Source organism: Borostomias antarcticus, assembly GCF_949987555.1.
Source record: "Borostomias antarcticus genome assembly, chromosome: 1".
Taxonomy (NCBI): Eukaryota; Metazoa; Chordata; class Actinopteri; order Stomiiformes; family Stomiidae; genus Borostomias; species Borostomias antarcticus.
In genome coordinates, this window is record NC_140234.1 from 32,872,702 (window position 1) to 32,884,992 (window position 12,291).

General features: G+C 42.3%; 1 protein-coding gene across 1 annotated transcript in view; it reads right to left on the minus strand.

Annotated features, from left to right (window-relative positions):
* Positions 1 to 1,855, minus strand: part of b3glcta (beta 3-glucosyltransferase a) — a 65,276-nt gene extending 63,421 nt beyond the window's left edge. Inside the window, exon 1 of the mRNA XM_084448750.1 lies at positions 1,730 to 1,855. Within this exon, the coding sequence (XP_084304876.1) occupies positions 1,730 to 1,793 (64 nt within the window). The 5' untranslated portion in view covers positions 1,794 to 1,855. The remainder of the gene's footprint in view (positions 1 to 1,729) is intronic.
* Positions 1,856 to 12,291: the final 10,436 nt, after the last annotated feature.

Consider the following 12,291-nt stretch of genomic DNA (forward strand, 5'->3'; position numbering starts at 1 on the left):
CAATCTGTGTCCAGAAATAGAGAGAAAAGACACTTGGCTAAGTGCAATCATGTGCGTAAATTGCACACAAGTGGCAAATTTGTGGGCGTGTTTGCCAGGGTACATTAGAGCAAAATCTTTTGTGGATAAACTGGAGCAGATTGCTGTTGCAATTGCTGTGCAAAGCATCTTTGTGGATTTGGGCCTAAGTATTTTGGGGATAAACTAAGTGTCTTTCACATCTGAAGGGAGTAAACCAGGAATGCATCAGTGAAGGAGGGTTCATTTCAGTTTAAGATGCAGCATGGATGGGATGCGCTGTCACTTTAAAAAAAATATGTCCCTTTGGCTGATTATAAATAAAACAGGAAGGTGGCTCTACCAAAGTTGCATTTTTCAAAAGACAATACAATTTTCTGTAAAATACTTCCTGATAAAAAAAGAGAAGGGGACAAAATAATGTAACTATTTCAGATAGCCGAGTCCGGCGCTGGTGAAAGTAGGTCAGTGTCACTAGTAATTAATAGGAAAGCTCACAGCAAGGCACACTAGCCAATTTACAAATCTTTGCATATGCTGTGGTTTGATCATCAGACCTCTTGGCAAGTTCTCCTCACAAATACTCACCAGGACTAGAAGGAAGCCTGAGGATAGGTGGTTAGAGTTATACTTTAATTGTGTGGGCAGAAGTCTCTCTCATTATTCTCTGCCTAAGCAATCCAGCGTATTATAACTGTGAGCATAAGCAAAACATATATTATGTAGCATACATTAAGTGCAAACTAAACGAAGGCATAGGCAACCAAATATATCAGCTATGGTGTATGCAATCCATCACAAGTCAAACTTTGACCACACATCTAATGTGCCCTGCTTAATCAAGGGGCAGGGGGGATCATTGACTTTTGTCTTTTCTATAAAATAAAAAAAGAAGAACGATTTGAAATACCAAAGCCAGTTAACACATAGTTTGTTCTTATCAATCTCATTAATGCAATTCAGTAAGTCAGCCAGGCTTCAAATGATTTTGGTATGATAATTTGACAGCCCGATATGGGCTGAGGTTTTCATCCATTTCTCGCTCACGCTCACAATTGTGTGCCTTCATATTTTACATTATTGCGTGCAATGATCGTCAGCATATCTACAATAGAGCTGCCTTGCAGTCGCGTGCCCTCTCACAAACTCCAGTAGCCTAGGTTACAATACTGTTGAGACTTCCTAATATCCAGTGGTGTAGTCGTGACTATCGAAGTGGGTATTACTCTGACTAAAGAAGTGTGTAGCAGAAATGTTAGTTTGTACATGTGGTGGTGTTTAAAGAAGTGAGTATGGGTAAAGAAGTGGGTTTATACTCCGTATACCTCTGCATGCCCTCCACTACACCATTGCCAATATCCACCAGTGTTTGCAAAAGTATGCTATTCTCAATATCCCCCTATACATTCGGACACGAAAGCACCTATCAAGCATGCAACCAACACAACAAACTTGGAAGTTTGAAAAGAAAGAGCCTACGCCTTCTTTTAGCCTACTTTTCACTCGCAATTGTATTTGCAGCTAAGGACCCCTCGAAAGTCGCCTCGCGATATCAAAACACCCAATCGACAGTCGATCGAGTTCGCCCAACAGAAATGTGCAACATGGTGTTCCTGAATCCTGAACTAGGCAAGACTTTAGCCTACGTAGCCCGGGCTACGGTTTGTCAAGACGTGGGGAATTAATAACTTCACACATGTAAGATACTCACAGAACGACAGAAAAAAAAAAAAAAAAGCCACTTTGTGACCGACGTCATGGGTTCCAGGTACCATCTTCGGAGTCTGCGAGGGATTGAACTGACAGCCTCACTGAATGGGTCTCCGACAGCGTTTAGAATGGAATGCTTTCCTTCCGACTGTTTAAAGAGAGGAGGGGAGAGGGTTCTGTCGTCTCTCCCTCCACGCGACTCAGAAGCGCACTCTCGTGGCCAAAGGTGAGTAAGAAATAGCCTACATGCAATGATTCGGCACACCCGTGACTACTGGCGATGCAATGTAGGCTCTCAAGCACACGTGTTAGCAGGATGTTAACATTCCACGTGTAGCCTGCAATATACCGTGGCGTACAATCCGTCTCGGATCGATGTTCTTTTAGGTTATCCAAACAATTGATATTTCAGTCATCAGATGTGAGTAGTATGTACGGAAGAGCATTAGGGCCAACAGCTGAGTTTTTTTTTTTTTTTTTTTTAAAGCTTCTGAGTTTAAAGTCAGAAATTCCGAGAAGGGTATCTCTGCAGGCCCGGAGACTTCGAGGGGGCGGGTCAACTGTCAATCAATTTCTACTTTGGCCAATCAGAGGCTGACAATCGTCTTGTCAATCAAAAACTAATTTCGCCTGAAACGGTTGTCAATGACTTTTTATTTGGCGAATCGCTTTTCTCTTAGGAGAAGGGGTGTGAGACGCAAAGCTAATTTGTCATTAATAAGTGTCAGCTGCGGACGATCAAGCGAACATATTGGACGTCTTTCGAGGTAAGGGAGATTGACACAAGTAACATAACAATAAGCAGTTATTTTAACGTATTTTCAATTAGTTATAACATTGACAGCGCCTAAATGCTCACATTTAAGAACGTAGACGAAGATGCTGAGATGCCTAACGTTAGCTAAATAGCTAAGTTAGTGTATACATCCATGATCCTAGCCGTCACAACGTGGCTAGCTAGGTGTAGGCTATTCTTGACCCAAGTTAACATTAGCAAAGCGGTGTACCTGCGCACATGCACAAACAGAGCAGTGCTTCTACAAAGAAATCTATCATATTTATTTTCTCATGTAAACACTGGGCGTTTGGTGTTGCCAAGCAATTAGGCTCTTTGCACAAGCTCCACTACTTCCTGAAATTCTACAGGCATCCTTATTTCCTGTCCTATACCATTGGATGGAAGTTATTAATCAGGTGTGCCGCTTATATAGATAAACAAATAGACAGGTAGGTGTGTATACATATACACAGTATGCATGATTATGTTCTGTTAAAAATATATAATTTGTTGACAGGAAACCAAGAGGTACAAGAGAGTGGAAGATACCTGATGTTAGCCAGAGACACTACATTAATTAGATCCTGGCAAGTTTGAAAAATAATGTGGATGGGTGGGTGGGTGGGGGTGTGTGTGTTTATAGCTTATGTTTATGTTTTGTTAATTTGTGGACAGGAGATGAAAATGGACACCACAGTGGAAGAGAGGTGACAGGAGGAGACCAACATGGACACCACAGTGGAAGAGAGGTGACAGGAGGAGACCAACATGGACAAGAGTGGAAGAGAGGTGACAGGAGGAGACCAACATGGGACACCACAGTGGAAGAGAGGTGACAGGAGGAGACCAACATGGACATCAGAGTGGAGGAGGCCAGGCTGGGAGAGAGGTGACAGGAGGAGCTAGTCTCATGTTTCTAATAGATGGTGTGTTCTCATCAACATTCACTTAAGTTGTGTCCTCTCTGGATGACCTCCACTGCTATCAGTTAAAGATGATATTAATCCAATATGATGCGTGTTGTTCTTTATAGATCTAGCCTCTTCATTTTGCTCTCAAAGTGCACCAGATTGAAGCACCACAACTAAATGACCTCGGTATTACAAAAATCCTGCGTACAGCCCTGGTCCTGAATGTTTCAGAGGGCAGATGATAACCTCCTTCTAATCAAGGAGCAGGTGTTCATAACTCTGTCTGCATCACTACACTGTGGTGACATTTTGGTTGTACCGTCTGATCACAACACTAAGAGTTCTAATCTATTTTTTTTACCTATCTGTCTACATGTCTGTCTGTCCATCTATCTTTCATTGTCTGCCCCCGTTTTATTATTGTATCTGAGGCTTCACGTTTGGTGATGGGACCTCAGTGGGTGAGAACAGACATGCTGAATAGACATAAAGATCTAGGCATGGGCAGCATCTTTCCATCCATTTAAAAATAAATATGTATTATTTTATGCCAACCTACATTCAGTCTAGCCCTAACCCTAACCTCTTAGAGTGCAGGAAGTGTCGGCCAGCTGTGTCGTGTGTGTCTCCATTCTCAGCGTCAGTACATCCAGTTTGATGGTTCACCTGGGCCAGCAGACTAAGCAGAGCCTCGACCCAAACAAGGTGTCCTGAATGGTCTCGCAGGTCCGCCTTGTACAACTGAACTGTCAGCCCAGTGTTTCAGTGTGGTCTACAAGCTATTCAATAAAACCTGGAGAAAATGATCTGTATCTTGTCTTTACACTTACAGCACACATGCTGCACAAATGATAACCTTAATTGTATGACACTTGTTTTGTCAAATGCACAAGGGTATCTCTAACTTGGCTAGACTGTGGATGTGGTGACTAGTCCAGGCCAGTCAGCATGGTATAAGCTGCATACAGGTGAGCGGAAGCTGAAACGCTTGTTCCTTGGCTAGGCCCAAGGCAGCTTGCCAGCAGGGTCAGGCCTGTGCCGGGAGGTCAGTACATTAGAACCCCCTTAGGCGGGCTGTATGTATCCTAGGTTCTCAAACGTATATTTGTGGTATAGAAAGGTAGAACTTGCTTGGTTGATTATGTAAGTGTGTGTGTGTGTGGGGTGCTGTTGATTTTCCTCCACACATCTCTCAGCCATATGTTTCCCCTATGTGGATCTGAAAATGGTGATAGGGATTAAATTAGGTTGCTAAGAGAACTGCTAGTCACCAGAAGCATTCAAGAACATAACCCGTGCTGGGATACTAGTGTATGAACAAATCAATACAAGTAGAGCACATCTACTGACAGGCTGGCTGAATGACTAGAAGACTGACTTGGGACCTCCACTGAGGACATCCCAGTCCTGGCTATGGATCAGTAGTGATGCTCCCCTGCCCCTGTAGTCCAGGCATTTTATGACATAACCTTGAACAAATTGCAACAGAAATTATTTCAACTGTTGTAGTGTCATACATAATGTTCTTTATAACATATCAGTTAGTCCCCCAAAATCCCAGTGGTGGAAAGTAATGAAAAATGCAGATGGAAGGTATGTGACAAATATACCAATTTCCAATTTTCGCCTATGTAAAAGAAAAAGGTTTATGCATGTTTTCTTCTCTGATGTCCACACAACACTGTCCCCCAATCAACCAGAAACTATATAGGATGTATCACAGTGCATATCCAGAAATATATTTGGAATTCTATTGGCAATTGGTGAAGAGAAAAGGGGTGAATCTCACACATAATGGTATAGGACAGGAAATAAGGATGCCTGTAGAATTTCAGGAAGTAGTGGAGCTTGCGCAAAGAGCCTAATTACTTGGCAACACCAAACGCCCAGTGTTTATGTAACCAGGTATTACATAAAACCTATACTTTCCTGCTGAAACAAGTCTACAGGGTCTAGGATCACTACACCAAGAGTCCTGGGTTGGAGTATGAAGAAGGATGATAATTGTGAAGACATACAACTATTTCCTCACTTACGGGCTGTGGGAATACCTAGTTTGAATCAAACAACGGAAACACAGGTTTTAGAAAAAAATATTATTTTGAATAGATTTGATTTGTCAAAATCACTTAGAATCGATTAGCAACTCGTATACAATATTATTGTTCCACCTCCAAAATGAGATGGCCACTCAGAAAAAAGAAGAAAAAAAGAAGCTAAATAAAGGGCCTAGCTGCAGCAATATCAAGGTTATTTGTTGTGCACAACCGTGTCCCACAGTGTTCTGAGCCACAAATGCTCGGAATGGTCTTACTTCTGATTGAAGAGAAATCTTCCTAGTGTCCTTTGCTTTTTTTAAGCAAAGGAGCCAAATGCTGGCGCGATGTCCAGACAGTCCAAGCAGTTCGCATGCACCCGTCACGTGCACCCACAAAGGTCCCGTCTTTCCAGCGCAGATGTCGCAGCAGCAGCAGCACACAGTATAGTCTAATACAGAAGCAGGATTTCAGACACACAATTCTGTGGTAGACACACCAAATACTTGGGAATAATATACTCTTTCAATAATTTCTCTATAGGCTACGCAGCAGAACTTTCCCTCTTGTCACCCATCAATCATTTCTCTAAAACAGCACGTGCACGCAGGCGCAGCTGTATAAAGCTAGGGGGCGCTGACGTAAAGAGATGTTCACTATACCAAGTATGCAGCAGGCCTATAATTTAGATGAAAATGAGTATACTTTATGTCAAGTTAGTGTCTGAAATGTATGGTATGAAGATATATAAGCATTGATAACTAAACCACTTTTAGTGGGTGGGTTACATTTACATGAGAAAATAAATATGATAGATTTCTTTGTAGAAGCACTGCTCTGTTTGTGCATGTGCGCAGGTACACCGCTTTGCTAATGTTAACTTGGGTCAAGAATAGCCTACACCTAGCTAGCCACGTTGTGACGGCTAGGATCATGGATGTATACACTAACTTAGCTATTTAGCTAACGTTAGGCATCTCAGCATCTTCGTCTACGTTCTTAAATGTGAGCATTTAGGCGCTGTCAATGTTATAACTAATTGAAAATACGTTAAAATAACTGCTTATTGTTATGTTACTTGTGTCAATCTCCCTTACCTCGAAAGACGTCCAATATGTTCGCTTGATCGTCCGCAGCTGACACTTATTAATGACAAATTAGCTTTGCGTCTCACACCCCTTCTCCTAAGAGAAAAGCGATTCGCCAAATAAAAAGTCATTGACAACCGTTTCAGGCGAAATTAGTTTTTGATTGACAAGACGATTGTCAGCCTCTGATTGGCCAAAGTAGAAATTGATTGACAGTTGACCCGCCCCCTCGAAGTTATTTCTGACATTTTTCTCTGAAATTCTGACTTTTTTCTCTGAAATTCTAACTTTAATCTCAGAAGTTATTTCAGACTTTTTTCTCTGAAATTCTGACTATAAAGCCAGAAATTCTGACTTTAAACTCAGAAGCTTAAAAAAAAAAAAAACTCAGTTGTTGGCCCTAATGCTCTTCCGTAAGTATGCCTAGGCTATATATTACTTAGCAAAACATAAATGACAACTGTTTTTATCAGGTCTCAATTAGGCCACTTTTTTGCGGTACAGCCAAGCCCATAGGCTATCATATTGTGCAATCACAGACTAGCCTACAGTAGCTTCAACACAAATTGCAATCGCTTGGTAGGCTATACTTATCGACTTGCAGGCGGCCTACTACTTATCGAGGCATCGATGCAAAAAATGGCTAAAATGTTCATTTAAATTCATGTCTCTGTTCTGTTTAATTTATGTGTGGCATAGCCTCTTGCCCTGTCAGGAATATCAGCCTGGGTCTACAGTTCAATTTGGTCCTTGGCTCGCAGGTCCACAACTATCAAGCTTGTGGCACAGCACATTGTGAGGATTAGAAAGGTGACCTGAGATTTGACAAAAGACAGGCAATCAACACCCCACCCACATCTGGCCGTCGCTTCTGATCACATTTGGATTTTTCGGAAGTCGAATAATGATCTGTCATATTGTGTTGTGTCATATTGTGTCTGTGTTGGATAGGCCAAAAGTGTCAGTTTCAACAGCTTAAGATGGATGAATGACAGAAACTGGATGATGAATGGCGGTGCTCTTGAAACTTCATTACCTCAGTGCACAACTCGGAACAACTATAAAGAGACAAGAAAAAGAAATGTAGGCCTACGTATTGTTATGAAGGCTCAGACGTTAGTATAATTGGTTGGCAGTCATTAATAAATTATATTAGTAGATAATCTCAGTACCAGTGGTCCAGTCACCCCGGCCCAGTATAGGGTTTGGGAAAATGTAGTCCCAGACCGGCCACCACAGGTGTATCTATTTGTCTGATTGCATAGGATTCTATGCAGTAGAGTCAATCAGACAAATAGATACACCTGTGTAGAAACAAGATGGTCGTGTCTGGGACTACATTTTCCCAAACCCTATAGCATATCATTCGAACTTGATTTAGACACCCCCCCCGCCCTGTCCTACATTTCTATTGGTTTGTTATTTTCTTATTTCATTGTTTTATTGGTTATGACCACTGCAGAAATAGTATTATGGCGCGTTCCAGGCAACCCGTAACTCGTGTTTTTCCTACCTCCTACACGTGAAAATGCTCTGGAATGGCAGTCAAACCCGTAACTTCCCACCCGTGAACTCGTACAGATCGATGTACTCCCAGTTGCGCTCTCTGACGTCACATAGCCCTCTAAGCAAGATGGCAGCCCCCATGGGTATGGCGACAAAGATAACTTTAGGGCAACGTAAAGTAAATTTGTACGTTGTAATCAAAATAATACAAACGATTATGCACTACAACCTGCTATGTGTATGTAATGATGCCCAAATATGTTGGCAAGAGATAGCTAGTGCTAGCTAGCTAACATTAAGGTAAACCTGAACGTGACCATGCAAACGGCGAAAAGTCGATGATGTCAATAAATAAAATGTAACGTACAATTTCTTAGCATAGCGAAATTAGGCATACAATGTTTAGCTTGTCAGCATATCGGCTTGTTTACATTTATCCAGAATGCCACGCATTCAGGCAGTTTGCCTGGAACGCTATGAAGTCGTGAGTCGTGACTTGAAATCGTAACTTACGAGCTCAAAATCCTATCTGGAACGCGGCATTAGTTCTGGATGTGCTTTTACGTTATGTTGTCATTGAACTCCAAACAGTCGGTTAGAGAGGTGAATAGTCTACAATATGTAGCTGAGTAGCTAACAGTTTATTTGAGTGTTTAGAAAGTTTGGCGTTAGTTGCTCACAGAGAGTGATTTGGAGTGAGTGATAGAAAAACCCGGGATGACGTGTTTGTTGACGATGTTCAGCCTTTCAAGTGTGCATGTTCAATAAGGATAAATCAAAGCTACATGCAGGTTTAAAAAGGGATACATTTTGCATTTTTATGACTGAATACCATTCACATGTATGCATCTCTTTCAGGTATTGGCTACAGCTTGGCTACAGCTTTCAATCCACACTTGGAAGGAAGAGTCACCATCATCAACCTTTATTTTGCTAGGCAAGTTAATTAAGAGCAACTCTTATTTACAATAACGGCCTAGAAAGAGATCTAGACTCAAGGCATTTCTTTGCAGAAAAGCAGTTTGACGACATGGATATCTTTGTGATTAAACAGGTGGGGCTCCACATAGTAAGATAAGAAAAACTTTGTCAATTACATTTACATGGAATGGAAATTTGTCTTTGGCACTCTGGCAACAGTATAAAAACAGTCAATGCTAAAGAACTAAAGAACTTGCATGGGAATTGGTGGGGCAGGGGAGGGGGGGGGGTTATTGTACTATATGTCCCTGTTTAGAATACAGCAGAGGGCACAATGATTTTCTCCTGGCTAGTGGAACATTGAGGCTGCGTTCCGAATCGCATACTTCTACTGTACTTCTTACTACCAGTACCTATTACAGCTGCCCTTAGAAAGTACATACTTTGCAAGCAGTAGGCATCCAATTGGGACATAGCCTACTACCTTGTCATAACATTTCGCCTTGAAATTTGCCCACATCCGTAGCTGTCCATAACGCAGCATTCGTCTACAGCGGTCATGACTCGCACATGTGACGCACATTTCCGCTGCGCACAGGATTGTGGGTCAGAATAGCCAGAAAAGCCTGTTGGCTTGCATACTGCAAAATACGACCGGATGTAGTAGGACATCCTGGTATTTTTGCCATACTGCATGTGGCATACTATGTATTGGGACATACATAGTATGTCCTGTTTTGGCATACTATATAGTATGGAAGTATGCGATTCGAACACAGCCTGAGTCTCCTGCAACAGCTGGAATGATGAGTGAAGGGAGGTCATTATAGATCTGGGCTGCTTTTTTTTGTTATGAGCCAATTGAATAGGTTCTGGAGTTACAGTTGTTTGTCTAAGGTGATCTTGCTGGCCTGGTTGACCACCTGACTACTTGTTCCTGTGTTTAACTATGAGGTCCCCATACCAGGATGATGGTGAAGGTGAGAACACTATCAGTGAGTGACCTGTAGACCATGGTCAGGGTGTTTGCTGGCGTTGAAGCTCCTCATATACCTTTTTATAGGTATAGGTCTGTAAGGTGAGTTTATTGTCAGTGATTGTTCCCAGATATATAAAGTGAATGAGCTGTTCCACTTACTGCCCCTTCATGATAGCTGGTTTGAAGACAGGCCCTATGCTCCCTGCTCCCACCCCACCTCCCAGACACAGCTCCTTGGTATTACTGACACAGGTCAAGGATCTAGCAATCTAAAATACCTATTGTATTTTAGATTGCTATTCTTGCCCTTTGCTTTCAGCACTAGATTATGCTCTCAGTCACTTGTATTAGAAAGGAGAGGCACTTCCGAGTTCTGGCAAGTAGTAGTACATTGGCTTTTCCTACGTTAAACGCAATTATTAAGGTGGTGGATGTGCTGTGAGTAGGAAGGGCTGGTCACATCCTGCAGGCTTGCAGCCAGGGCCAGGTCATCAGCATATTTTGGCAGGGAGAGGTCTTTGCTGTTGTATTTTACCTCATTTGTCAGGGTTTTTCCTGGCTCAGAATGGGTCTTTGCGGGGTGATGCGCACACAATTTTGGGGGGAAACCACAGTTTTATGCCAAATAGCATATATAGGCCTATATTATTTGCTGTCGTTCTGACTGAGCTCACTTTTCACAATTGTGGGAAATCTCCTGACATGACACAACATTAATATGAAGACAACATGTTTAAGATACTAATAATTAATACTGATAATTAATACACAGGTTATCTCGATTACTAGTGGTCCAAACCATGGACAATGCATGAAAGAGGGATGGGCTGCACTTGAAACAAGCTATCAAACACATTTGGAGAGGATTTGAATTGCTATTTTTATTCAGAATTGTTTTGCATTTTGGCACTGGTGATTTTCCTTTGGTTCTGGCTAAAATCTCTTTGGGGGGCACCAAGAAATCCTCTATGCAGGAAAAACCCTGTTTGTGTATATGGAGAATAGACAGGGAGATAGAATGCACCCCTGTGGAACACCGGTATTCAGGACACCGGTGTTCAGGACATGGCAGTGGGAGAAGGTGTTGCTGCAGACCTGCAGCCCCTCCCTCAGGAACTCCCTGATCCACAGGACAAGGCTGCTACTGACATTTAGGTCACACATGTGTCTCAGGAGAAGATGGGGCCATTTAAAGTGTGTTTTCCATGACCAATGTCATCTTAGTATGATTAAATTGTGAGCATTGGATACCCATGATATGTCTTCAAGTATTTATTTTCTTCAAAGTTCTCACATTTTAAACAAATAATATTTTACTCTGCCTCTTTGCCTCATCCAAAGCCAAATATTGTAAAATGTCTCGCAATTCCATTAAAGTGTTTCTTGGTTTACGTTTTAAGAGTGGAATGGATAGAACCTCCCTCCCTGAATTTGCAGTGCAGAAAGGTTTAACCTCAAGAAAATGGAGAGAATTCAAAGGTCAAGGTCAAGGCGCAAATAACTACAGATGGACTAGCGAGCATGTGCTCTGAAAAAAGTAGTGGCCAAAGCCCTTGAGGGGGAGCGAGCGGCCGGGAGGAGCTGAGAGCTCAGTGTCTGACAGAGGAAGGTGCTCTCCTGTGCTCCTAACAGCAGGGATATGCCAACACCTAATATAGGCCATGAGCTAACTGGAAATAGAGAAGCAGCACTTGATGGTCTCTGCGCTTCAGGGGATAACCTGTTTCGTGCGGTGCATGTCGAGCACAGTCCTTTGCTCTTTTTGTGCGTGGCTGGCTAGCCGCGCAGCTAGAATAGCAAATGCCCAGTAGTCGTCACTGCCTTTGTGCCGTTGTTGACATGCACTTCTATGTTGCTACCACAAGAGGCAGTGGCCCCCAGTGTTTCCCACAGGATTTTGGGCAGCTATGGGGGGTGGACCTCCGACCCTGTAGGGGGGTCCGGGGGCATGCCCCCCCGGGATAATTTTTAACATTGTTAATTTAAATGCATCAATTTGGCGCACTTTGAGAGCAAAATCAAGAAGCCATAGCAATTAAATCATCGGACCACATTTGGTTATGAAAGGGGATGTAAAGAAGTAGTCATACACAAATCATGGTAAACGACAGGACTTTAATAAATAAAAATCAATATTAAATAACATCCAGTGTCGTGCCCAGTTTTTTGTAATGAAAATAACAATAACAACACCCGGACAAACAACTCAATGTGCCAAAGACCACATTTCCATCTACTGTACAAAAGGCTATTTAATGCAACATACTGCAGGACATGAGCCCTTAAAAATGTCAGTTCTGAAAAGGAAAAATCTGGGAGAAAATGTGCCAGGGGAAGCTGAAAT